The sequence below is a fragment of the Melanotaenia boesemani genome, chromosome 14, assembly GCF_017639745.1.
Source record: "Melanotaenia boesemani isolate fMelBoe1 chromosome 14, fMelBoe1.pri, whole genome shotgun sequence".
NCBI classification, from domain to species: domain Eukaryota; kingdom Metazoa; phylum Chordata; class Actinopteri; order Atheriniformes; family Melanotaeniidae; genus Melanotaenia; species Melanotaenia boesemani.
The window spans coordinates 24,142,628-24,169,222 of NC_055695.1; the positions used below are offsets into that span (position 1 = coordinate 24,142,628).

The following is a 26,595-nucleotide window of genomic DNA, read 5'->3' on the forward strand; positions in this document are numbered from 1 at the left end:
TCATTTGCAATTGCAATCAGCTTCATCTATTATGCATATACATGTTCAGTATAAGTACTTTACAGATGAGCTTGGCAAAAGCAATCCCTATCAACAAAACGTGTGTGTTCTTGTGCATTAACAGTAAAAGCAACAGCCATGCGCCTGCAGTCTAATCTGCACCTCTTGTTGAAACTGCAGAAAAATGAGGTTTAATTAGTTCTGTGGGAGTTTTCAAGGATGTTGAGTTTTGGGTTTTTTTTGTGGTGGACTGCATCCTATAAGGGTTTTACAGGGGATGGATAAGGGGAACCCTAAGCAACAACATCAAATATCATAATGAAAATCAATACAACGCTGCATCCTTTCACAGCGTTGAATACACACTGCTGAGACACTGGGTCAACAAAAAGTTAGCATCCAAGGCTTTATGAGGTTACCATTTATTGCAGCGATCTCTTTATTAGATTTTACAGCTTTTGTTTTTATTGTGTCTTCTTCTTTTATCATTCCTGACTGTTGGATACATCTTTTGGGACTAGACGAGAGGTAAAGTAGAAAAAAAAGAAGAAGGAACTTCAGCTACTGTATTGTTTTTGCAACACACCTGACACAGAATTGCCCTCCTCCACAGCAGCGACGGCAAGCGATGAGGAAGACAGAGATGAAGATCAGTGTTCCTACCAGGAAGATGGAGACGATCACCAGGAGGAGCACATAGCCATCTTGTTGCTCCTCTGCCTCAAATGGGATCTCCTGTGGTCAAAAGAAGGCAAAGATTTTTTTCTATGTGATGAGCTAAGAAAGCAAAACATGCTAAAGAATACACTTTAATATCGTAAAGAAGTTCTATTTTTCCTCCCTCTTTTATTGACAATGTGATGTTGCCTGAGCAGAATGTACCACTTTTACCAATAACAGTTTTGTCACTGAGCTGATCTCACCATACCCCTGCTTGCCTTTTGTGAGCACACACTGATGTGGCACTGAGCTGAACCAAAGGGGACTAAAGACTTTTTAACTGATATAGCACTCTCAAAAAAAAAAAAAAAAAAAAAAATCCCAAAGCATGGTCAACTTACCCAAGGTAGGCCATCTTCTTATTTTAACATATCTTTGCTCGTTGTTGCAAAAAAAACGGCCTTTACCTTTATTTGTCTGAATAACTTTTCATCTGCATGGGATATTCTAACATTACATTTTGAGGTAGGGCTGCATGACAGCAGGACATTTCTGCAAAAGTAATATTTGTCCAGGTTTGGCTGCACAACACACCACCATTTTAAAATCTACTAAATCCTCCTGAAGGTTGTCAACACGGGAAGGTTTGATCAGATTTTGCAGCAATCAGACAAGCTGTGCTTTCTGAAAGTTTTCTTAGGCTCACAGGCCTCAACATGACCTCCACAATTCCTGAACCCATCTTCTTGACAATGCACTGCCACCTTCTTACATTCTTGTCTTGCTTTGTGGGCATCAGCCATTTTAATTTTCTCAGTGGCAGGTAACTTTTTGGAGGTGTTTTGTGTAGTCCAAATAGTCTTATTGGGGTCTAGGATCACAGTAAGCTGTTTAACAGCAAATTAACAGGAAAAACTGCAGTGAGGGAAAGTGAGGTACATATGTAAAAAGGAGTGTATGTCTCCCTATATGGAGTCTGGTTATTAAGCACTCCGACGTGCAACAAGAAAGAGCAAAAGGTAAAAGCTTCCAACATGGACATCAAAGCACTGAAACCACTCAGTGATGATTAATGCTGTGCTTTTCAGGAGCTGACAGACAGAGGTAAATAACACCTCCGCCTACTACCAAAAACACAGCATTAAACAAAAGGATGCACTTTCCAGGTTCAGTTGGTTTGCAATAGGATGCACCTGAAACCTCAACAGTGGAGCAGATTTGCAGCTGGTGCTGCGTTCACGGCAGAGCCACGCAGCTTGCAAGACTGATTTATGCCCACTGGTTGGTTGACCTGCATAAAGTGAATCTATAAATATGATGGTACCATTTATCGATAAATACCAAGGCTGTTGATCTGTCTACAGTGGTCATTTGAAACGGGAAAGCCCTTACAAGATGGACTGCAGCTGAGTCGAGTAAGTAGATACCAAGATGTCACCAAACAGCCATTTTAGTTACTTTCAACAAGATAAAAAGGACAAGGTGTCTGTTTAATTAAATGGAAAAACTTAGAACTGTTATAGATAATGACGTTTTTGTTAACCTGGAAGTTTTGACACAGCAGCCAGAGTTATATAAAGATAACAGACTTATATACATGGTTTATTATCCCAACCTCCATTGGGGAGGACACACTTTAAGTGTTAACAAGTACTACACTCTGACGTCACACCATAATATCTCTACAAATGGGAAATTATAGCTGAGATTGGGTCAGAGATTTAATTATTTCAGGTCCAGGTCAGGATGTTCTCTATTAGCCAGTCAATCGGCCAGATGAGAATATGAGCGCAAGTATGGCTCTGGCATTAAGTTGCACACAACACACATAAACAAGAAATTTGAAAACAAGCCGGTGGTGAAAGGCAGACTTACTGTGGAGTTTTCTGGTAGGATGTTCCAGACGGTAGACTCATTGCTCATGGTCCAAGCCAACTAGAGAATCCCCCTGAGAGACAACACATGCACAAACACAAATACACAAAGGAAATGCCTGTTAGTGGAGCTGCTCATCAAATCACAAAGTCAACCAACAAATGCACTGCGCTTTATCTTTAAAAATAAATTCAGATATTTTGGGAATACAAGTTCAAAACAGTCACATAGACTAATTCGAAATAGCACAGACCATTAGTGTTACTATTTCTTTGTATACTGTGACTCTACACACTTGTCACAGCCAAAAAAAAAAAAAACTTCACAAAGCATCACTGAAAGACTACAAAAAGAAGCAGAAACTAAATGTGTGAGTGGACATCCATTTAATATCTCCAGCAAATGCATTACCGTCTCCTCTGTGAATCATTACCCATCATTCCTTATCAACCCGCAAACTCCATCTACCCCAAATACACACACAGAACAGAGCGAAACACAAGCTCTTACTGAGCCCTGGTTCCACTACCACTTATGCCTTGTATTTCCAGATCACAGCCATTAATACTGCGACTGCTGCATCAAACACCCACACATACGCACACTTGGATAGATCTACTCACCCAGCAAGGGAGAAGCAACATGCCAGCAGCATTCAGCAATCCTTGCTCCCCTGCCAGTCACTGCAGCACTCAACTTCAGCAACACAACCTGTGATCTCTTGCCTACAGGTCTCTTGCTGCCAGCCCATCTAATTCTCTTCACCTAACATCCAAGCAAGAAAACTGTAACGGAAAATAAAAAAAAATCAAACAAACAAACAAAAAACCAAACATACATCAGGCTGCCACTAGAATGTTTTCCTTTGCAGTACCGCTGCACCACATCCTGCTTTCTACCAGCCAAGTGGTCTTAGCCTGATGGAGGGTAGTGCGCAGCAGCAGCAGCAGCAGCCGCGTGTCAGGCTGTAGCTCAGGAGTCTCCTCCTCAGCTCCCTTGCTGCATCCTCAGCCCGCCCAGCCGACTGAGCCAGAGCACAAGTGTTCCCCTCAGGGCTGGCCCACTGGCCTCGGAGCAACAGGACGGCAGGGCTGCATGGCTGATAACAAACACATACGTTTGTATGATTTAAGATTAATCACAGGCTTCCTTTTTACAACAGTCTCAGGGATAATTTTCATTAGGATCCATTTAAAATAAATTATTCAATAAATTGCAAGGATTTGACATTATGAAACACACACACACACACACACACATATATATTATATATATATATATATATATCAAAGAGGTAGAAATGAAAGAATCCTTAAAGAAAAACCGCTCACTTTTGCTGCGTTGTAAACCCTTGAAAATAGTCCTGCTGTTTACCAGAGCAGATGGTGAGACACGGGGGTACCAGTAATGCCGTATCCCATGATGCCTAAAATCTCCATCTAAACCAGCGGCATTACTGAAGTCATACAGCGCATCGTTTCGCTTTTGATTTTTTGCTCCATATTTTAATAGTTGTTACCCGCGTACAACAAAGTAGAAAGAAAATTAGAAAGAACATGATTCATTTATGTAAACTTTTTACACAGGAAATAATTAATTGTCTCATTGTTCAGTTTTTTCCCCCGAAAAAAGGAACAAAAGCAAAACAAAAATCAAAAACATAGTGAGCATCGGTTACGGTGTTGGCAGCTGTTTCCTTTTTTGCTGAAAATATTTGGCAAAATGCAAACTTAAATCTTCTTATGTGTGGAAATTACTCTGGCAACACGTCTTTAAAAAAAAGAAAAGGGCAACTGGAAACAACTTGCTGCTGCAACAATAATGTAATCTTGAAGTTTAACAGGCGCTTGTGGTTTTTATCAGTTTGTTGGCACCGACGGATGGACAGAGGGGGTTAGGCTAAGCTCACGATTTGAATTTACTGCACAGAACACACACAAAGCAGGCACGAGGCGACGGCAGCACTCACCTACTCGACCAGCCTGGTCCACGCAGGAGTGGAGGGGAGAAGCCAATAACATAAAACTCTCTGTGAACACGTTAATGTGGGCTTTTTAAAAGCTAAATGTATTTATGAATGAAACCCCACCGTTTAGGACACGCCCACTCGCAACATCGTTGAAGGCACACCACGTGACGCTAGGAGTGATGTAAAGCTGAGTGATGGAAGGGTTTCTTAAATTATCCCGAGGCGCATCAGAGCTGCAACAGAGCCGGGCGAAGCCCGAATGCTCAGGTATATAATGGCTAAATTGTACTATTTCATCATTGTTTTCAATATATGCGCCGCTTCTCGCCTACAGTTGATTTACACATCATGTGTAGTCACTTCACTGCATCTGAAACAAAAGTTGTGAGCGGTCTCAGAGGTCTGTTCGGCAGTTTTTCTCTCATAATGTGTGTGTGTGTGTGTGTGTGTGTGTGTGTGTGTGTGTGTGTGTGTGTGTGTGTGTGTGTGTGTGTGTGTGTGTAAAGAAACTCCCGATTAGACTTCTAAGTCGCTGTATTTTCTGTGTAGGGATCTTGGCTCCATCTGGCGGCGATGGTTTGGTAATTTAAAAACAAAGATATGATAAATAAACAGATCTCACTTCTTTGTTACTTCTTTCTTTTTACCAATAAACTTTTTTCTATTTAAACTCTTCAAGACTTCAACTAACTCAGCAAGTACTTAAACGAAGTGTCCTAACGTGTCTCAAGCTTTTAATTTATATTTTGTGCTAAGTATGGCTATTTTTCCCAAAAGACTCACTACCCTGCTTCCTTTGCGCGACCGCAACGCCTGCTGGGTAGCCTCCCAACGTCCTTGTCCCACCAAGCGCGCACCGATTGGCTTCACACTAGGGCTTGGGGATCTCTGTCATTCTCTTGTGCTTGAATAAAATCAAACTTTCAGATATGATGGCAGCAAGGTTTCTCCGTCGTGCTTTCCCTGTGCTGAGGCACGCGCGTTCCTACGCCGAGGCCGCCTCCGGCGCCCCGCAGATGTCCTTCACTTTCGCCTCTCCTACACAGGTAGTAGCTGATGTTACTGGTGAGGCTTCTTAGGCCCAGCTAGCTTGTTGTCGGCTAACTGAATTGGTCGCCGAAGTGGCATGTAGTTGTTTGATTAAAACTCCGCCACAGATGCCATTTTATAACTGGGAACAAGTACGTCATATTGCCTCAAATGCTTTAATGCAATAACAATTATTACACACACAGGTTTGAACAGAGTTACCGTTAGTATCTGTGATAGGATTAGCTTAGCTAGCTAACCTAGCTGTCATTCAATGTCTTTGAACAACAATGTGGCAAAACGCTCTTTGCAAAACATTGTCATAGAAGTCCTGTCCTCCAAATTTTATGAACTTCTGTGACCTATTGGAGCTTTCACACAAAAGTATTTTAATGTGTATCATTTAAATGCTTTCCTTAAACAAAAACTCGGTAGTTGTGCACTCAATGTAGAACTGTAACCTTGAAGCTTGTGTGAGCAGATCCAGTTTTATTTAACAAAGTCCACTGCATCATCATAATAATCCATCTCAACAGGGCTTTGCATCAACTTAACTTTATTTTGCAGAATAGATGCATTTGCACTACAAATTGTTCACAGTTATGCTTATGATTGTGAATGTGTCACTTATCAAAATACCTACCTTTCTGCTGTATTGTACTAGTTTAACTGAATGCCCACAAATCTACCAAATTAATAACAACGAATATTTAAAACAGTGTTTCTCAATCCTGGTCCTTAGGGACCAATGCCCTGCATGTTTTAGTTCTTTCCAACTCCAGTACACCTGATTCAGATTAATTGAACTGCTTGTCAAGTTCTTTGCAAGCCTGCTAATGAGCCATTCATTTGAGTCAGGTGTATTAAAGATGAACACCTCTAAAACATGCAAGGCAGTGGTCTCCAAGGACCAGGATTGAGAAACACTGATTTAAGAAGTTCCCAATTTAAGTAGGTCAGGGGTATCCAGCTCCGGTCCTGAGGAGCCACAATCCTACAGGTATCTGATGTTTCTCTGCGCCATCACACTTGACTCAAATTAATGAGTCATTGTGCAGAAATTCATAGGCAGTTGGATCAATTTAATTTGAATCAGGTGTGTTGGAGCAGGGAAACATTGCAACATTGAGACAGGGGCTTTTGAGGACTGACTGGATACTGCTGAATAAGATTTTCCACAATTTTTTCCATATATTTTGCTGTATAATTTTGTGTATATTGGGTTTAAAGCATGAATGAACAACATTAGGAAAAAAAAATCTCCTTTTTGGAGAAGAATGGCAAAACTGTCCCATTGAGTTGGGCTGTGAAACAATACTCGCAATTTTGTATGTCTTCATAAGTTTTTCTGATTTGCAAAAGACTGCTGGCTTATACCAAACTTTTCATTTGTATTCCTGATTTGGCATGGTGATTTGGACTTTTGGCTGTTGTATAAGCATTCCCAAACTTTATTTCCTTTCCAACTAATAAATCAGAGGCTGTCCCAGTTTTTTTCTTGAAAACCTGCCATGAAATATTTTTGATTTAATCTGATTCAGCTCCAGCTTTCTGTTCTTAATAACAATGTCTGCTTCAGGGTATTATGGAGAGAATACCCCTACTATTTTAAAGGCAGTTGTGAACCAGACTTAATAAGATGTATTTGTTTTTATGTTTTTAGTCTTTTTAGTCTATGAAATGAACTGAGGAGTCTGTATGAGTTCTCATGTAATGATGTCATGTAAATACACCAAAACATGAAATCTAAAATGATGCACTAGATGTATAAATGGAAAAGTCTCAAGCAGCACCTGGATCTATGGTCATTATTTGTTATTTTTTTGTGGTTTTCTATAAATTCACTGCATGCATTTTTATTTTTTTTTCCCCCACCCAGGTGTTTTTCAAAGAGGCCAGTGTGAAACAGGTTGATGTACCTACACTTACCGGTGCGTTCGGTATCCTTCCTGCCCACGTACCAACTCTGCAGGTGCTCAGGCCCGGCATTGTCACAGTCTTTAATGATGACGGCTCCTCTGTTAAATACTTCGGTAAGGTTTTAGTTTGCAAAGATGATAGATTGACTGCAGCCATATTCCATCTAATTCTGCCAAATTAGGGCATAAATCCTAAGTACTTGTCCTAATATGGCCACCTCTGGCATTTAGCATGTCTGATGTGCTCTGAATTGTCAGTTTCTCGGGTACAGACAGTTTGAACTTTGGGTTATTGAGATGCACTCGAACAAAATATTTTTTATATTTTATGTAATCTTAACATTTACTATAATACCACTGTGTATGTGCGTGTGCTTCTAGTGAGCAGTGGGTCAGTAACAGTCAACGCTGATTCTTCAGTACAACTGCTTGCAGAGGAGGCTGTTCCCCTCGACCAGTTGGACATTGCAGTGAGTATAACATCTGCCTCCTTCTGCTCGCATACACACCAGCACTTACACTGTGCACTGCTGATGTCAATGTGACATCAATAGTCTGTCAGCTGTTTAAAAAAAAAAAAAAACAAACAAACTCAACAGGTATTGTCAGAGAAGTTTAAAGAGTTCCACTTTAGACATCTCTAATATGTAGACAATTTCAGAACTATTTCAGAATATAACAGGAATTTCATCAGTCACACCTGACCTGAAGTCTTAGTGTTGGATTTTATCTGAAGTAAAAGTGCAGGATTCATCTGGAACTTGAAATCAGTCACAGACCTGCCTCGAAGCCAGTTTCAACTTGATTGTATGCTCTTTGTCATATTGAAAGGTGAGCTTTGACTCTACACTCAGGTTAGCATGCACTCTGCCAGTTTTTCTTCAAGGGCCTTACTGTTTGGCCTCCTCACATTTGGACCAGTCAGCCAGTTTCTGGTGCAGAGAATCCCCTCCACATTTTAATGCTGTCCTCACTGTAAATTTTGTAGGGGCTAGTATCACTAATATGATGAATAGATTCAGAAGAGAATTTTTTTGGAGGAGCAGTATCTATTCTAATTTATGCCATGTACTATTTTTTTTAATCAGAGATCTGTTTGGGCCTCTCGTGCTCGAGTTAAAATTAACGCTTAAGTTTTAAGAGATATTTTAGGGACATATACAGCAAACAGAATGCTCTTGGTCTGAAATGAACATGAAATAAATGAGCGGTTTTTTTATGTTCTTTATGCATTTGCAAGAATTGAATAAATATATGAAAACAATGAATTCAGAATTAAGGGCAAGTGGAAGACTACCAAGTTTTAAAGATTATGTCTTAGATTGCGTTTCATTAATTGTACAGGTAATCATTTTATCGATCTCACCTACTTCAACTTTAATGACCGCCATTTAACAGTTGCATTGATTTCCTTACCTGTGTAATAGGTTTTTGATTATCTTTTATTACATATTTCCTAATGAGGTATAAACTCAGGGGATCGATATTTGTAACAGTTAGTGAGTATGAACACAGCATCTGCAGTTGTGGGCTGAGATTCAGTGTTACATCACAAGCTCTGCATCCCTCTTCCCAGTTTGCACACTCTCTGTTCTGCTCGTCTCCTCTCCTGCATCCCGCCTACCAAAGATGAGAACGAAGGAGGCGAAGACAGTCATGAGGAGAGAGAGGAGTTGAGGTGACAGAGGCATTAAACAGAATGAGACTTTTCTGCTTCAGTCTTATTTTTAAGTAGGTAGCGTTAGTTAAATATAGCTGGTGACAGAGCAGCATCATCAAACTACTTTCTTGTTGCAGCCTGTTGTTTTATTTTTGTCACATGAACACTAAATCTGTGAGGACTTACTCATTCATTTAAAATTCAGTTCACAATGAGGAATCAGATGTCACAGATACCAAAATAAAAGTCTTCCTCAAGTGAAACTAATGCATCCTTGCTGTGGATCTTCCAGCAAACCTCCTCTCTCGTACAGGTGCAAATTGGAATTAGGACAGTGAATGATTTCTAGGTAACAGATAGAAGGTAGGTTGACAAAGACAAGAGGAGATCACGCTGAAATCAGACAAATGATGAGCCTGGGGTCTTCATTGAAATATTAAGACCTCCAACTAAAAAAAAGTTTACTTGTTGACTTTGGATTTTGACTTTCATTGGCTCAGAAAGCAATTCATTTCTCCTTTTGGTATTATCATTATGATAGCTTGTGTGTGGGTCAAGCTCATGGCTTCAGGGTTGATGTCATGTTTTATCAGATCACATTGTAAGAGCCTGTAGCTTCCAATCGGAGCACATGGACTGTGCATGTTGCCATGAATTGTGCAGGGAAAGAGGTTTTAAAATTCTTGTCAGCCTCTCTGACAAACCTCTTGTTTTCACACTTCACCCACAGAATGTGCTTCATTTCACATTTTTAACATGTGAAATGACTTTACCATGCCAGTTTTGGCAGACATCCTCACATTTGATGTGCTTGACTGATTACCACCTCCCAGCTGATTATTATCCATCTAATCAATTTGTGTTGGGTAATGCAGTTGTCTGTTTCTGACCTTGGGAAGAGTCGCTGTCCCTGTCAAGTTGACTTCATAGCAGCAAATGAGGGGTTTTTCTTTTCTTCCTGGTTGTCTTCCGCTTTGTAGTAACAATGCACATGGGCCCACACTGTTAATAAGGAGGGAAAGGTCAGTCACTGTTGATTTATTGCAGATGTGCCAAATCCCTACTGGGAGACCTTTAACTTCCAGCTATGTTTGGCATTTCTCATTTCTAATCGCGACTGTGACAAATGGAGCTTTCAGAGTAGAAACATACTAGAGGCACTGTCTTTCTCCTCACTTTTGACTTGTTCTCATTCAGTGTGTCAACTTTTCAGATTTCTCTTGAAAGTATCAGCCTTCTGATTTCTTTTTTTCTGTCCATTTTTAGGCAGCCAAGGCCAACCTGGAGAAGGCCCAATCTGAATTGGCCGGTGCAGCTGGTGAGGCAGCGAGAGCAGAGGTTCAGGTCAGCATAGAGGCAAACGAGGCCATCGTCAAGGCGCTGGAGTAGACCCACGGTACGACTTCCACCGACAATATCATGCTCTGCTAATAAATCTGAAAGCGGAGATGTTGGCGAGAAATAGGTGTCCATTCACAGCATTACAATCTTTTTCTTTTCCATGATAGGTAATCTTTTCTGTTGCTTTGATGGAAAAACAACTGTTCCTCTGATATTCCAGCCCAGTCCCGTCAACGTCCAGAGGATTCCCATCTTTCTTTGTACAGTGGATGAAATTAAAAATAAATTTATTTGGAATTAACAGGTTGTGTTCCTTTCTTTCTATCCTTGCTTTCTGCTGCAGCTCAGAAAAAGTGACCTAGTGTATTTATGCATACTCCTGTGAATCTAGAATTCAGTGGATTTTCTTCATCCTCTTATCCTTTAATGTACAAAATACATGTGGCAACATTTGCTGCCACTAGAGGGCAGCAGATGGTAACATTTCCCAGCTGAGTATTTTAAGTTGTCCCATATTTATTCTTCTTGGCAAACAATTTCACAGAAGGGACTTTGAATAAATTTGTCACACAAGCACTCCTTGATACCTCCATAAAAGGGTTTTTCTAATTTTGACTTATGACATGGTGCATCAGCCCAAATATTTGCCTCTTTTACTACAGTAGGCCCATGTGTGGGGGAGAATTTCTCGGAAACCTCCACCGCTTAATTTAAATGTGCTGGTAGGGTTTGTTTGTTATGAGTGATGACTTCAGAGTTTTGTGACAAAGCCAGGAAAAACTACCCATTCCGTGGAAAACTGGGCCTTCATCTTGTTTCATAACCACAGGCTTCAGCTTGGATTTACACGGGACTCTGACCTCATTCACGTGCCGACTTGAGGCTGTCAAAGCATGAGCCAGAAGCTATCTTTAATGTCAGCGCTTCCAAGGGCCTTTTACAAGTATGTTATGCTGAATGTATCGCTGTTTGCATAGAAATTGCTGATGCACAGTGAAACCACTGCAAATCTTTTTAAAACAGTAGCACTTGGTTTCTAACTTCAAAACCATACTGAGCATTTTCTTTGTATACTGGAAAATTGAATAGAAAGACGCTGAACTGTGTCACATATTAGTTTGGATCCATGAACAATAAAAGAAAAAAAAGGCAACACCTCTCACATCGTGCTCTCTGTTGTCTTTTCTAATCTTTCATCAGAAAACTTGTCCCAACTGCACATACAAATAAACAAATACACACTCTTGCTCACTCATCAGTTTTCTGCAGAGCCCGAAGACATGTGAGTAACACTTCAGACCAACCAAATGAAACAGTTATGTCAAAACGACTTCTTTAATCCTGACTTACGATGGGAGATGTTTAAGTGAAGTGCAGCATTTTCTCTTCTCTGTGATTTTAACCCCAGTCTCAGAAAAAGCAGACAGTGACCATGTGCTTTGTGGATTTGCAAATGAGGAAGTGCTCCTTTTCATTTGTGTCAGATTCAAAGTGACTAAATACATTTTTAATCAAGAGGAAAAATATGAGTTAAAGTCACTTAAATGACCACATTGTAATAAAATAAACGAGCTGCCTGACCTGTCTAAGTTTAGCTAAGTGTCTAAGTACTGCAGTGTGATAAAGAAAGATGAGTATCCAGTAAGAGCCCTCACTGAAGAGCCTTTTGGTGTTGTTTCAGGGCTGACGAGGTCTGTGATAATAAGTTATTGTCTGTCTCTCATGGATGGCCATGTACTGTAATTAAAAGATTGTTCTGTCTACACCCAAGAGGGAATAACATGATGCACACTATGACAATCCAGGGTGTCATCTTTGAGTGGTACTTTTGAAAAAAATTTCACAGCTTTGGGGGAGCTTAAAACTGAGTCAACAATATGAGGAATAAAAGAGACCAGCCCATATGAATCACTTTGTTTAAGATGATGCCAGTGCTGAAACAATGGCAAAGCAGATTGAGATTTCAGCAAGACTACAAATAAATTCATTTTAAAGCTAAAGGAATGTAATTTATTTTAGACTGTGGTCAGAGCACTCTCAGTCAGGGAGGAAGTCAGTTACTCACCATGGGAGCACCGAGGAGCTAATTTTAACTATTTATAATAATTCAAATACCAAACATTGTATGAATTTGTCACTGTTTAATCCTCTCATATTCCTCATACTCCCTTTAAACTCCTTAAAAAGAAAGTTCAACTTACAGTAATACCAGCTGAAATTTTAAAGTTGAAAACATCTACACGTTAAGCCGACATTAAAGCGGCACTGCTGAACTTTGGCAGATGTTTTGGCAGAAAACAGAGCATCAGAGTACAGAGTGATCTCTACTGCCTTCCAGGTGGGAAATGTGTGAACAAATGGTGACCGGGGTGTGATGGGTCTGCCGTGATGTTTTCTGCCCGTTTCCTCACTCTGGAGAGGTACAAGTCCTGTAGTGAAGGCAGCTTTGCACCTATGATCCTCTCTGCAGTGCTGACTCTTCTCCAGCCTGTTCCTGTCTTGCTTAGTGGCTGAGCCAAACCAGGCAATCACAGAGATGCAGAGAATAGACTGCAGGCTCATCGCCATCCTTGATGAGGCCAATGACCATTGTGTCATCCGTAAACTTTATTTATTGGATGGATGAAGTTCAGTTGTTGGTGTAGATAGTGGAGAGCAGTGGGGAGAGAACATCCCACCAGGGGCCTCCAACACTTATTGTCTGGGTGTTGGATGTGAATTCCCCCATCCTTACCTGCTGTCTCCTGTTGGTCAGGTAATTGATCCACTGACATGTGGAGGCTTGGACTGTGAGACAGGAGTGTTTGGTGAAGAAGACTTAGGGATAATGGTATTGAACGCCGAGCTGAAGTCTACAAACAGGATCCTTGCATAAGTCCCCAGGGAGTTGAGATGTTGGAAGATGTAATGTAGACCCTGCAGACCCATGTTAACTGCATACTTTACTGACCTATTTGCCTGATATGGCGAATTGCAGGGGGTCCAGCAGGGATCCCGTGATGATCTTGTGATGTGATTATAAAGTGGAGTGTGATTTAAGTAAACTGCCACAAGAAGTACTGGGTTGCATTTGTATGTTGCAAGTCAGTGAGAGCTACTAGCTACCAGCATTGAGCTAAAAGTTGCTACTTAACTTTAAAAAACGGTTGAACTGCAATATGGGTCACAATTAGAGCGCTAGCTCTCCATGTGTGCACTTTATATTATACGCCTACTATTTGCTTGGTTTTTTGGCACAAGCATTGTAGCAACCATGTTAACACTGTAGTGCTTTTCACGTACAAGTTCTGCCTTGTTGGCACAAAAAAGACGCTTCTTTGGTAAGTCATGTACTAAACAGAGTTGCCATCTCACTTTCCGCTCTGAAAATACAGCCTTTTACTACCAATCTCAAAGAAAAACAACAATTTCTGCATCTGGTTTTAGTCCTTTGCAGCCCAAAAGATATTGAAAAAAACACATCATCAATATATACTTATGTTCAGAATTCCCCAACTACTCCAGTTTAAGGTGCATAGTATAAAAATGTTATAGGTTTTACAGTTTTTTAATTCTCTTAATATCTGAAGTTGAATTTTTGATGTTTTTTTTTTTTTTTTTTTACAAACCAGTGCCTGACAGTACTTTAACTGACATTTTTTCCACCAAGAAATCAAACAGAGAATAAGATAAAAACGGTAATGTAAGTTTACTCCCTATATTGCAAAAGCCGTCTGTCTAACCATGACATAAACTTATATTCAGCTAAAAAGTCTTTGTGATCTTGTTTCAAAAGTAATTTAGTTGGCAAGAGCAGAATGTGTAAGATTATTAATCTTGTTTTGACAGTATTTGTCTTTTATGTCTTACTTAGTAAGTGAATCTTAAAACTGCTTATTTTATTTAATTATCTCACTGAAACGCTGTTTGAGAACACATTATATCTATCACACCCAATTTTACCTGTCAAAACTTGTTTAAAGACCTCCCAGCAATAACTTACACACAGATTTCCTGAAATAAGGAAAAAAATATCTAGACTTTAGACAAGTGAGAAATATCTTAAAACAAGTTGTAAAACATTTAAGTAGATTGTGAGATAGTGAGAAAAACCCTCAAAACTAGTCCGTATATGATTTTTGTATAGACAATAACAATTGACAGGCTGGTTTTGAGGAGTTTTTCCAATAAGAGACTTGAATGTTTCACAACTTGTTCGCAAAGATATTTGTCACTTGCCTAAAGTCTGGATATGTTTTTCTTATTTCAGGGAATCTTAACGAGTGTAATTATCTCACAGCAGGGACGGATAATTTCACTAGATTATAATGTGAATCTTCTTAATTAGTTTTTTTATTTTACTCATTTTATGATAGCTCACCAGTACAGTAATTGATAAGTGAACTTGTACCCAAACATGTGTCACTGCAGTGGTAAAGTGGGCAAAAGAAATGAGTCATGAATGCAATAGAAGGAGTGGATCCATGAGATTTTCTTTATGTGCTGGCAGATGACTGACATGACACACTGGCTGTGAGACAGCGTGATATTTTCCTGCATGCCTTCAGGGCATTTTCATACAGGCTTAGTCACCAGCTGTATGGATGGGGATATGGAGTGACTTTAACCTCATCAGCCTTGAAATGCAGATGAGACTCTCAGTGGATACTCAAACCAACACCCTCTTTATCCGTTTTGTATCAGTACTTTTATTAACCTCCTGAAATCATTGGACACACTTCATCTGCACCCCATTGACATTTCAACTCTTAGTGTTAATGATAATTCATGCAGCTGACAGAACTGAAAGACCTGTTAATTTATCAGTCATGATTATGACAAATAAAACATTGGAGCGTGTGAATAATAAGGGAACAGTGCATAAAATGGGGAAGTGACATATTAAACAGACATGCTTCAACTTGCAGAAAAGGTTTCAAAGCCCACATGTTTTGGATTTAAGATACAGGACCACACTTTGGAACTGAAGTAAAGTAAATAAATCAGGAAAAACAAATGACAAATGGCAAGATTAAGCATTTGTCTAACTTGTTTGTCCCATTTCTAGTCTGTGCTCCATAGCCATCATTGCAGTCTTGGCAGCATAAATAATATCTGAACCATAGTTTTGATCTTCTGCAAGAAGGAGACTTTTCAGTGGCAGGTGGCATGCTCCAGGAAATTAAGAGTGCATAATGTGTGGAGGCAAATAAGAGACCTGAAAAGGAACTAAGAGAAAATTAAAGGTCTGGAAAATTTAAACGCTCCGACTGATGAGCCAGCTATGACTTTGAGGGTGGCAATTTTCCACACACCAAAGTGCACCAAAATTACACATATGATCCAGCGTGCATAATCATCTGCCTCGGAACTTTAATATACTGTGGGTGTCACATGGTTCAGCTATATAAACACATTCTGAGGCTGCTTTCTCTTGTGTTAAAACGGCAAATTTCCACCTGTGAGATACGGTCAAGAATGGCTAAGTGCATATCAAGGGGGCGAATTGAGGTTTTGCAGTGGTAAGAGAGAAAAAGAGGCATCCAGGGAGTGGAGCTGATTGAAGTGTTGACCTTTTGGTGGGGCTGTGTAAAGAGGAGGCCTGCAGACTCTCAGTCAGCTGTCAGATACTGCATTCAGCCTGGTAGTGGGAGTAGGGCCCTGACACCAGCCACCCACCACTGCCCTGTTTGTGTCATCTATCCATCCATTCTTACAGCCCTCCATTTCACATTAACACCCACTCACCCACCTGCCAAACACACACAAACATAGTGCCAGGCACTACCGCAAACACTCATCCAGACGCAAACATCCACACAAACACAAACATATTTTAGCCTGTGCCAGCTAGGTAACATTTCTACAAATAGCAGTGTGGGCATTTGGGAGAAAAATCACAAAGCCGCAAACAGCCTGCTGTAGGGGTGAGATTATCAGCTTTGTGGTAACAGCAAATGGCCCCCTGAGTGGCAAGGCAGGTAATCATTGCACTGAGTGCTTCTGTGGGAGTGGGGAAGAGTGCTTTTCCGTCCTTATGTGAGTGTCTATGCATATTCAACTCAGAAAATTAGTTGCCGGCTCAAATACGTGCAAGCATGGATGGCATGGTTGCTGTTCTACCACAGGGGCTGTCAACACACACACAAAAAAATCTTTTCAGTTCTACATGAAGCTGCTTAACAAAACTTAAAAGACTGAAAGAAGAGCCGCTATCCTAATTCCTTGAAGCAGCCCAGGTGGGGCGCATTTATATGGGAAGCAAAAAAAAAGAAGAAGAAAAAAAACATGCTGCAGATTTTTTTTTAAACTGAGCTTGGAGTTGTTCCACAGCCTATTTCTAGTTTAGCAACCCTTTGATGATCTTAACTGAATTACTCATTACTGAAGAAAAGCATCCACTCTTTCTTTTTGTCAATTGAAGGCTCTAATTAGCAAATATAAGTGGTTTCATGCACATTTTTACTGCAGTATGCATAGATGTTAAAGAAAGTACACAATAGCGTTTGAAAAAAAAAAGGCAAAGCAAAAGGAATTATAAGTTCCCTTGGGGAAAGATTTAATAAAAACAAAAAGCATTTGTGCATGTAAGCATACCGGTTTCACCCACGAGCGCAGTCACCATTTACACATTTGCTTGGCAGCAGGAGATTCTCTGCATGATATGTGTTCCCCCAACTGGAAGTATTTCCGAGTGGTGCCTGTGGTGCTACATGTATTTGGATGCACCTGCAATAACAACAAAAGGGTGGAAAGCAGTTGATGGATAGCCAAAAAGGAAAAAAAAGTAAATAAGACATTTTCTTGACTTTATACCAAGAAACTGTATGAGTGAAAACTTCACAAAGTTAAGACCATCTGACACGGTCATTTACATGTGTTCGCTCCGAGCAGAGCATGTGTGACTGATGGGAGAATACAAGGTTAACTTTGGCCGAGACTAAAGTGTAAAATATCGTTCTTACCCTGGAGCTCGTTGACAGTTAGCATTGTGGTTGCTTGACATTCCAGCTGGAGGTGCTACAGGGGAGTGGATCAGTACGGTGAGACCCGCTCTGTGTGTACAGAATGTACAGTGCATATTAAGTAGGCGTGAGTACTAGAGTGAGGACGCAAACAAGGCTCTAGAGGCAAAGATGGTGTAGACTGAACAGGGAAATCTCTCAACGACTGTAAAAAGTCCAGCCAAGCACACATGGACACTGGCTGTGTTCAAGGAAATGAGATAAGAGCAGTTTGGCCTTCCATGGCCTTGCTGACAGTATTCACAAATCTATGTTTAGTCATGAGGCCAACAAGGAGGCCCATTCTAGCTATACATTTCTCATGACTCAGCCTAAAATTACAAAAAAAGCACATGATGCATATGTAGTCTTGATGTACAAAAGACAAATAAGAGGTTTGTTGTTGTTTGTGGTTTGAAAGATTGTGGAGAAGAAGGAAGTTACAGTAATCAATGCTAATTCTCTTTATATTATATAACTAGGGAGTTGAAATATGCAGTTAAAATAGCTGACTAAGACCAATGAATACGCAGTAGGAATACTGTGAAAGAGCTAAAAACATGGTTTGCACTGTCAGTGAAAATGGATGTAGGATTAAGAAAGATTTGGAAACACTGCCATACGTGATCTGGCAGCCTAGTTGTCACACAGTGAATGACATAGGTGGTACACTTGCCACGTGTGTCAGTTATTGTAAGAGTCATGACACAACCCACGGTTCATGTACAAGGCCGGAGGGAGGAAATGAGCTGGTGGCTCTGAACCAAAGCTAACAGTAGTACTAGCTGAATGCCACTGAGCTTGGCATGAACTCTTGACTCTTCCCATACAAGGGACCAAATGCTGACCCCTAAGTGGAAGTGATACCGGATTGCTCCAATGTCCTGCTGCAGGGTGACTGCAGTTTTCCTGTCTGTAAGCGAACACTTTTTCCCTTCTCCTCTGCTCAAGTCACCCATGTGATATTTCCACCAAGCACTATGTGCACCTGGGGCTGTTTTATACAAGTTTTCCCGCAGCCTGTCTTTAGCCAGGTGAAGCTGATCTCCCTCCTTTTTCCAAAACACATACTGAATGTGCCTGGGCACGTGATGGTGCATTCATGCACAAAAGCAGATGAACACACACGCACACAGAGACACACGCTCATTGTGAAAATGCAGCCGGTTATTTGTCACCCTTTTAAGTACATGGTTAGCACAGGTGAGGGCCTTCTTATGTGCCTGTGTGTGAAGTATACATGTGCTCAGTTGCAACATGCCAAAAAGAGGAATTGAGGCAGAGTGCAAATAACATCAGAAGAGCACCTCTGAGTTGCCTTCCTTCCTCTTGACTTGCACTGAGGTCTTTGTATCATTGTATCTGTTCCGCCACCTGTGCTTCTTTGAAATTTTCTAGATGACACAAATTTTTTTTAAATCTCACATATGATGGGGCATTTCCTGAAAGCCAATATGAAGAGGGGGAAAAAAGTGTATACAAGATGACGCCACTTAATCTAAAAATTAGCTGACTTCATTCCGGTAAAGACTCTAATGACACTGTCTAATCAGCTTGTTCCATTACGTTAAGAAGGATGCTGTCTTGCACAAATCGTGTAAAAAGAAATAAGTATTGCAGAAAAAGCAGAGTGAAAAAAACAATCCACTGAAATCGAGTAACATGTGACATGCTTTGCAACATGAACACTGTAAATGTGCTCCACCTTTTAACCTTCACCGGTCCAGTTAGTCCTTATGTGCTGGCTGACGTTAATTCCTGCATCCAAAGTGACTGACAGCTCATCATGGCTTCATAGTCACAAGCTTCTTCGCTGAGGCACTGTAGGAAAATATGCCAATAAGCTTGTTTCCACCCAGGACACCCAGAGCAGGCAGAAATAACTCCCTTGCCTATGGCCTGGATTCCAGTGCTGGTGGTCCACAACCATTTCTGAGTCCAACCTTAGAGCTGTAATGGTAAATGAGTAATAAATAGTACAAACAGTGGGTTTAAGATAACATTTACTGTCTATGTTGTTCTTCTTAAGAAAACTGATGAATGCCTTATGATCCAACCTTTCAACCATGTTTTCTTTTGTAGATTTGTTACATTTATTCTTCAGATATTCTCAACTTTGACATATTTATGACACTGATTGCTACTTTCTCAGTCAAATAAAGATCCTTCCTCCACTATCTCTCCCCTTGAACCCCCAGTAGTGCCCCCTCCACTTTGAATTTTTCAATTTCTCAACATTTGAAACAGCAAAAGTGATGTCACTAACTGAGAATCAAATGGCCAATATCATATTGTTATGTGAAGAGTAATTTACACTACAGAAATTCAACTGATTTTCCCTCCACTTTAACTCCAACATGTACACAGTAGTCTTGCCTTTGGCTACTGTTTTGGAACATAAAGTCACGTTACTGCAGGAGCATGTTACAAATTAGTTCAGCCAAAGTGAGACATGCTCTGAATGCATATTCCCCTCGTGAAAGCTTGGGACATAAAGTTGTTCCATGACTCCAAATAGAAAGCCAAAGTATTTTGCTTTGACAAGGTCAGATAGATGGATTCCAGTGTAGAGTCACTTCTACGTAAGGCAACTGTTTCTGGACAAAATGCTGTATCAGCATGCAGCCTTAAAAACTTTAACATATTTGCTTGAGGGAAATGAAAATATGGATTTAAAAGAAGAAAAAGGAACCACCTTTATAGCCCATGTTTGCTTTGTGTTGAAAGCTCAACTCTCACTTTCCCAATTAGTTATACCATCTTTAAAAAAATACATTTCATGGGACACTTAATAACAGCATGTTACTTGGACACACAGACACCACTAAACAGCACTTAACTTGCATGAAATCCAACCACACGTTACGCTGAAAGAAATCTTTGGCTAACAATGGAGCTAATGATTAATATTCTCCCGGCAATTCAGAGGTCAAGATTCATGTTGGTTGTTTATATAGTGAAGATTTACAATAAAGATGTCAGGCAGTTTATGTCAGAAAGTCAGGGACTAAAGTGAGATAATAAATGTGCTTAATTTGCTCAGTGGCAAAAAGTCATAACAAATGGGGAAATGGGAACAGTCAGAGGTCAAAGTCATGATCTCGACAAACAACAGATCATAAAGAGCGCTGATTCACTGACTGCCTTTGTCGTATTAGTTTTGATTTATTATGTCTAGCGATGAACAGCATATTGAGCATCTAAAGTGGAAACATTGCACATGGATCTACATACAGTAAACTGCATTGTGTGGCAGATATTTAACAATCACAAAGACCAGGGGCTTGAATGACCTACCAATGACATTGCTTGAGTAGCGATTTGGTTTATGGTTTCACAATGTGTACCAGTCAGTTTCTGCCTCCGCCCCCATTTGCAGTCTCAAATTACCCTTTAAACTGCCTCTCAACTTGGCACATCACAGCCAACCCACCATGTAATGTGTCTGATTATATAAAATTCCCATCCTTGTTCTTGCTATTGTGTGACAAACACTAGTGGAGGCTCAATAACACATCCTTAACAAGCAGTCAACACCAGACATGTCATCTGGTACAGCAGAAATAGACCCAACTGACTAATTTACTGGGAACTCATTTTTGGCTGTCTGGCTATATCAAGTAACATTTATGAGAAAAAAAAAATAGGCCTGACTAAACTTAGAAAAGGCTGAAGTATGGTGGAGCAATTGACTTGAAGAGGTTTGTTTAGTTTAGACTTTAGGTGATGAATTTAAGAATTATAGCAAGAGTTAATATTACCATCATTGCAAGCCCACTTGCTGTGTAACGTGTACAGATATAAAACAAATATTAGAGCAGTGGCCGAGTCAAGGGGGGCAGTTGGTGCTTTCAGAATGACTCTAACTCCATTCTGGAGACTCAAAACTTGATTAGTTTCTGTCAAACCAACCCACGTTCACGCCAGTTTAACTGGAACCAAAGTGTTTCAGACCCCTAAAAGAACTAGCTGGTTCAAATTTGGGTTCAGGAAATAGCAAGGAGCCCTGCCAGTGTAAATGGCCTACTTATGTGAAAATGACAATGGCTGCAACTCCACAAATGGCCACATGAGGCTGGTTTCAAAAGTGAGTAATACAGTATAACCCTATGTTTGAAATTCCCAATTTTGAAAGAGACAGGAAAACACCAATCTCTATCTATCTATCTATCTATCTATCTATCTATCTATCTATCTATCTATCTATCTATCTATCTATCTATCTATATATATATATAGTGAAGTTATGTGAGATACGTTCAAAGCTTTAAAAAACTGAAGCGTAATCTTTTCTAAAGTAGTAAACATGTGGTTATTGAAAACTGTGTTAAATTATACCACTGTTCCTTTGTCCTTTCACTGTCAGCTGTTTAGAGTTTCTATAAGTTTCATTGTTTTTGTAACTGCCAAATTTATGGTAATCAAAAGCTTGATGATAAGTTTGAGAAAGGGAATATTATGGCTAGTGTGTGGGCAGCGAAACTGTTACGTCACAGCTACCTTAGTTCTCTATGGGGGGGTGAATTTAAACTTGTCTTTAATTAGTTATATAGATAAGAAATGGATCATAGGGTGACTCACTTTTGCTTCTCAGTCATCCACCCAGACAAAGTAAATATTTAACTATAGGTCATTGGCAGCATTCTCTGTTCAGTATCCACTACCCCCTCCCCTAAATGACAGTGGCATTTCATTAAAATTTACCAGAAAAGAGGCTGGCAGCAAATGGATCTGTTCATTTACACAATATTGTCTTTGTTTTTTTTTTGTTTGTTTGTTTTTTTTTAAGAAAAAAAAAACATTAAATGGAGGTTTCCCTGATTTAAGCTATTATGAAACATGTTTCCAATCCTTAGCCAGTTGTTGCAGACAGATGTCTGCAGGAAAGCAATAAACACAAAGTACAGTGGACTCTCTTTTATGGAACTGCTGCTGTTATCATGAAATGCATGCACACGCACGCACGCACACACGCACATACACACACACACACACACACATACACAACAAGAAATGGCAAAGGGAAGAAAGAACATGAGTATGGTGGGGGGTATTGGCAAAGCTTGGAAAGGGGTAAAGGGGTGGAAATGGAAAGGGGAGGCCCTGGAGTAGAGAGGGAGGGCAAGAGAGAGAAAGATAAGCGACAGGAGAAGGGGGGCTGTATAGTTGGATGGAAGCAGGGGTGGATGATGTCGCAAGTTGGGACGGAGGGCTATATTAAGAGTGTGAAAGGGAGGAGGCTGCTGCGCACTCTTCTGGGCAGACGTCACAGATGAGATCAACTCTGCATGACCTGCATGCCTGATCATGCGACCTGTAATGACCTTCACTATCTGTAATTAGATTACTCTGTCAGCTGCAGAGCAAAGAGTTGCTGTAACGGGTAGGCACATTAAAAAAAAAAACAGCAGTAAAAAGTAAATGAAGCAAAACAGAAAGAGTCAAAAGTCCTTTGCGCAAGAAAAAAAAAAGTAGGGGTAAAAGTGTCAGAAGAGAGAAAACTAATTAGAAAGCGTATGAGTGCAAGGACCAAGGGTGGGGAACAGAAAGACAATAGAAGAGATATAGAACAGTAGAGCATCATCCAAGATTGAATTAGCCTGCAGCTTTGGCTACCACTGAGCATGGGATGGAGGAGGATTAGTGGGCTGGGATTCTAGCGTATGTGTGGGAGTGTGTGGAAGTTTTCAACTGTGTGGGTGGAGAGCAGGGCGATTTGGCAAGTTCTGAACTTGCTTGCACTAACAAAGGAAATGCCTGCATCTGGTATTCATCACCAGTCTGTACTGTACACACACATACACACATATTTACTGACATTATCTCCAAGCCTATCTGTTGTCTTTCAGTGCAAAAGTGTTGGAAGTACTGATGCACATCATAATATGTTGCTAGTAAGCTGATTTGGTGTCTCTTCCACTCACACTGACCTCGAAGAGCAAATATTTTACAACTGGTACTTCTTAGTGAATGGGTAAAGCCATTGCAAAAGTCATATCTTTGTTTTTACCAGAAGAAATTCGCAAGAAGTCCATTCTGTGTTGCCAAAACCACCTACCCAGCCACCCACACTTCCTGCCCCGAGTCTATCTCTCCTCCTCTCTCTTTCACTCCTGTTTTCTCCAATCTATCTCTCTGCTTTGTTCTGCTCTGTTCTATTTTCTACTCTCCACGCTGACACCTAACCTTTGTCGGACCACCAGTCCCTCTAGCGCAAAGCCGTGGGCTGTCAAACAGACAAATAAACAAACACATAGAGCTAACACCCTCCCAGCTTGGTTGAGTTTCACAGCTATAAAGGTTCTTATCGTGGCCGGCTTGTGTCCTGTGGGTGGATTTCATTAGCTTATTTAGCACATTCATCCCGGTTCCAGGCTGTCCTATTGTGGGCCTTTTAGTATGAGCAGACCAACTCTGTAAAAGACAGCAATTATCAGGTCTACTTTGTGGGGGTGTTGTAGTTACACCACTTGGAATAGGCTGTGCAGTAAGCGGTTCACAGCCCCAGATCGAAGGGCTTTGGGAGTGCAGCACGGCACAGCTAGCGTCCTGTGAGCTCATCATCACGACTCAAGAGAGACTGTGAACAAGGCAAATGTTTTGCTACTCATGCACAGAATATGGAATGCAGTGTGAAGTATCCTGTTACAAACGTGATAGGCTAAGCCATAACAGCACATTGTACTAACAAAGGATGCATGTGGAGGCTCGGTACAGTGTTTTATTACTACAATGAAATAGTTTTGATAGTAAATATTGCTTTAACGACTAATTTAATGTTTGGGAAATACATTCTTTTTTGCTTACAAAACCAAAAGCTCTTTGGTTCAGTTACCTCCAAAGTCCATCCTTTCTATTACTCATGCCAAACTATGTCTTTCATGTGTCTTCATATTCACAAAGACAAAGAAATGAAAAATAATTTAATTATACATTGATTTAATAACACATTCACTCTCAAGCAGTTCTCAATCCCCTAAAATCTCATAAGTGTTCTTGAAAATGGTATGTTTTACTTTTCTTTTGGAATATACAAGCTAGAGAATATTGAAACATCTTTGATGTATATGCTCCTCCATCTCACTCCTCACTCAGTGAATGTGATTTATAAATATGTTAATCTAGTACAACCCCTGCATCTCAGGCTGCAAAACTCACCTGCTATGCTCATATTATAAAGAACAAACATAAATCATAATCAGTTGCCAACTCACTCAGTGAGCATTCAAATCAGGAGCTTTTGGAATAAGAGGCAGCACCTGCTTGTACTCTATTCCTTTTCAGTAACATGTCTGCGGAGAGCTGCCCTAGTCTCAATGACTGTCTGCCTGGGAAAGAGACTTTCCCCTTTGGGGCTGAGTCTGTCTCTTCAAGACACTGCTTTGCTTCAGTCAGCTAGACCCAGGGAGCTTTGACAGAGTCTTGCTGACAGTGAATTAAGCCTAAGCAAGTACTGCCTTTTATATGATTCTTGAGCTCGGTAAATCTGAATTGGCAGCCCAGATCATTGTTTTATTACTGTTTGGTCATTACAGCATGAGCGCAGCAGCCATACAGCCCTCTTTTGGTTCAGTGGTCCACAGACACAGACAGTTATAACTCAGAGACTTGGCTTCAGTGCAAGAAATATACATGAAAGTGGGAAAGAGGGACAAAAAGAAAACACTGAAAATTACTTTTTGCAGTTGAAGATGATTCATAATTCAATGTCTTGAGATGACCTCAGCCAACAGAGAGCTTGCTGACCAGAGTCTTGACAAAAAAAAAACATGAAAACAGTTATCTTATTAACCATGGACATGCCATGTCTCCCAGATAAGTAGTTCACTTCACAGTTACTTAAGTGCCAAAGCCTGGCTCTTTATGGGTCAAATTTGTGGAGCAGCCTTCTGAGGCATAAAGACTGGAGACCTGTATGTATCTGAAATATTTGTTGAGACACTGCAATGTCTCCGAATTAATTGAAGGCTTGCAGAAACTGATTTCATGTCATCATATTCATTAACAGAACATGTCAGGTCTGCAAGCTTAGCAACAAGAACAAAACACACATCATCCAGCTTGTGCTAACTTCTCCTGTACCTCGCTAGATTCATATTTCATCCAATTCTTGAAGTGCATGCAAATTAACTGTACAGCCCCACCCAGCAAATAGTCTGGACTGGTTACTTCAATGTTCTTGGAACATACAGGATGTCTGACTTCACCTATCTGATACTGTAGGTGGCGTCGTGCAGATTCAAAATCAAAGCAGATACCGCAGCTGTAGTGCTCATGACTAGTTTTGCTTGCAGTATGTTTGATAGTGCGTAAAAAAAAAAACATATGGGCGTTTTAACAAAGTGAAACCTTGATTTTTACCAGAAGGCGGCTTTAACTTACTCCAAGTCAGTGAATAAACCCTGAAGTCAGGTATAACTAGAATCATGTGGAACAGCGCTCAAAGAAAAAAGAAATAGCATTTTGATTACACACTTACAAACTATGTCTCATCATTATAACTTCCAGTTGGGAATGTGCTGACTAAGGCTGGAGTGACTAACATGTTCAAAATTTTGTATAAAAACACAAACAAATATAATATTACTCATCACTATGCACACACATTAAAACACTCCATATGATACCATATGATGAATATGCCGTCTGCACAGACGGAGGACAATGAGAATGATTGCGAAATATTTGGACAGCATCCAATATGCCTCTGGCTGCTGTTCTGTCTACAGATGTTATTGGCTTCAGACATTTCTTGCTCAACCAGCAGCAACTGAAAAAAGCATACACTTTATGGGATGCTCATAATGATGGCATAATTTTGTTATCCATAAATTTAGGTTTTGAATTTTAGTTGAAGCTCCTGAGAAGTTTTAGTTAAGTTTCCCCAGAAGAAATTTAGAAGAATGTCGTGACTCACAGTTCTGGAGACGGGGGTCTGGTTGAAATGTCCCTGGCTTGGATGTTCAGAAGGACTGTGACTAAATCGTAGTCTCAAGTGACACTTTCTTTTCTTGTCCACTGTTATCAAATGTTTTGCAGAATTTTTTTTCTTCCTTTCTTCCTACCACACTCACTCTGGCACATTGTCAGTGTGCAAAGCCATAGAGCTTGAGATGTGTCATCGATCATCTGTGCTGTGAGCCGGGAGGGCAAACGAGC

General features: G+C 40.3%; 2 protein-coding genes across 8 annotated transcripts in view; one reads left to right on the forward strand and one right to left on the reverse strand.

Moving 5' to 3' along the window:
• Positions 1 to 18,741, reverse strand: part of cbarpb (CACN subunit beta associated regulatory protein b) — a 40,927-nt gene extending 22,186 nt beyond the window's left edge. For 2 of the 7 annotated variants that reach the window (XR_006012733.1, XM_042006324.1), the window contains exons 1-4: positions 4,505 to 4,672; positions 3,159 to 3,634; positions 2,536 to 2,608; positions 587 to 735 (exon numbers count right to left, since the gene is read on the reverse strand). Coding sequence is in view for 6 of the 7 variants with exons in the window: in XM_042006324.1 (XP_041862258.1) it covers positions 587 to 735; positions 2,536 to 2,583 (197 nt within the window). In the remaining variant the exon portion in view is untranslated. Of the gene's footprint in view, positions 1 to 586; positions 736 to 2,535; positions 2,609 to 3,158; positions 3,635 to 4,504; positions 4,673 to 5,755; positions 5,773 to 18,730 lie in introns of those variants that run through there. The other 5 variants (XM_042006325.1, XM_042006329.1, XM_042006327.1 and 2 more) reach the window with 5 other exon arrangements.
• Positions 5,318 to 10,754, forward strand: atp5f1d (ATP synthase F1 subunit delta). Its single transcript, XM_042006330.1, has 5 exons — positions 5,318 to 5,550; positions 7,413 to 7,566; positions 7,834 to 7,922; positions 10,379 to 10,508; positions 10,621 to 10,754. The coding sequence occupies exons 1-4, from the start codon at positions 5,434 to 5,436 to the stop codon at positions 10,499 to 10,501; spliced, it is 483 nt and encodes a 160-aa protein (XP_041862264.1). The 5' UTR covers positions 5,318 to 5,433; the 3' UTR covers positions 10,502 to 10,508; positions 10,621 to 10,754.
• Positions 18,742 to 26,595: the final 7,854 nt, after the last annotated feature.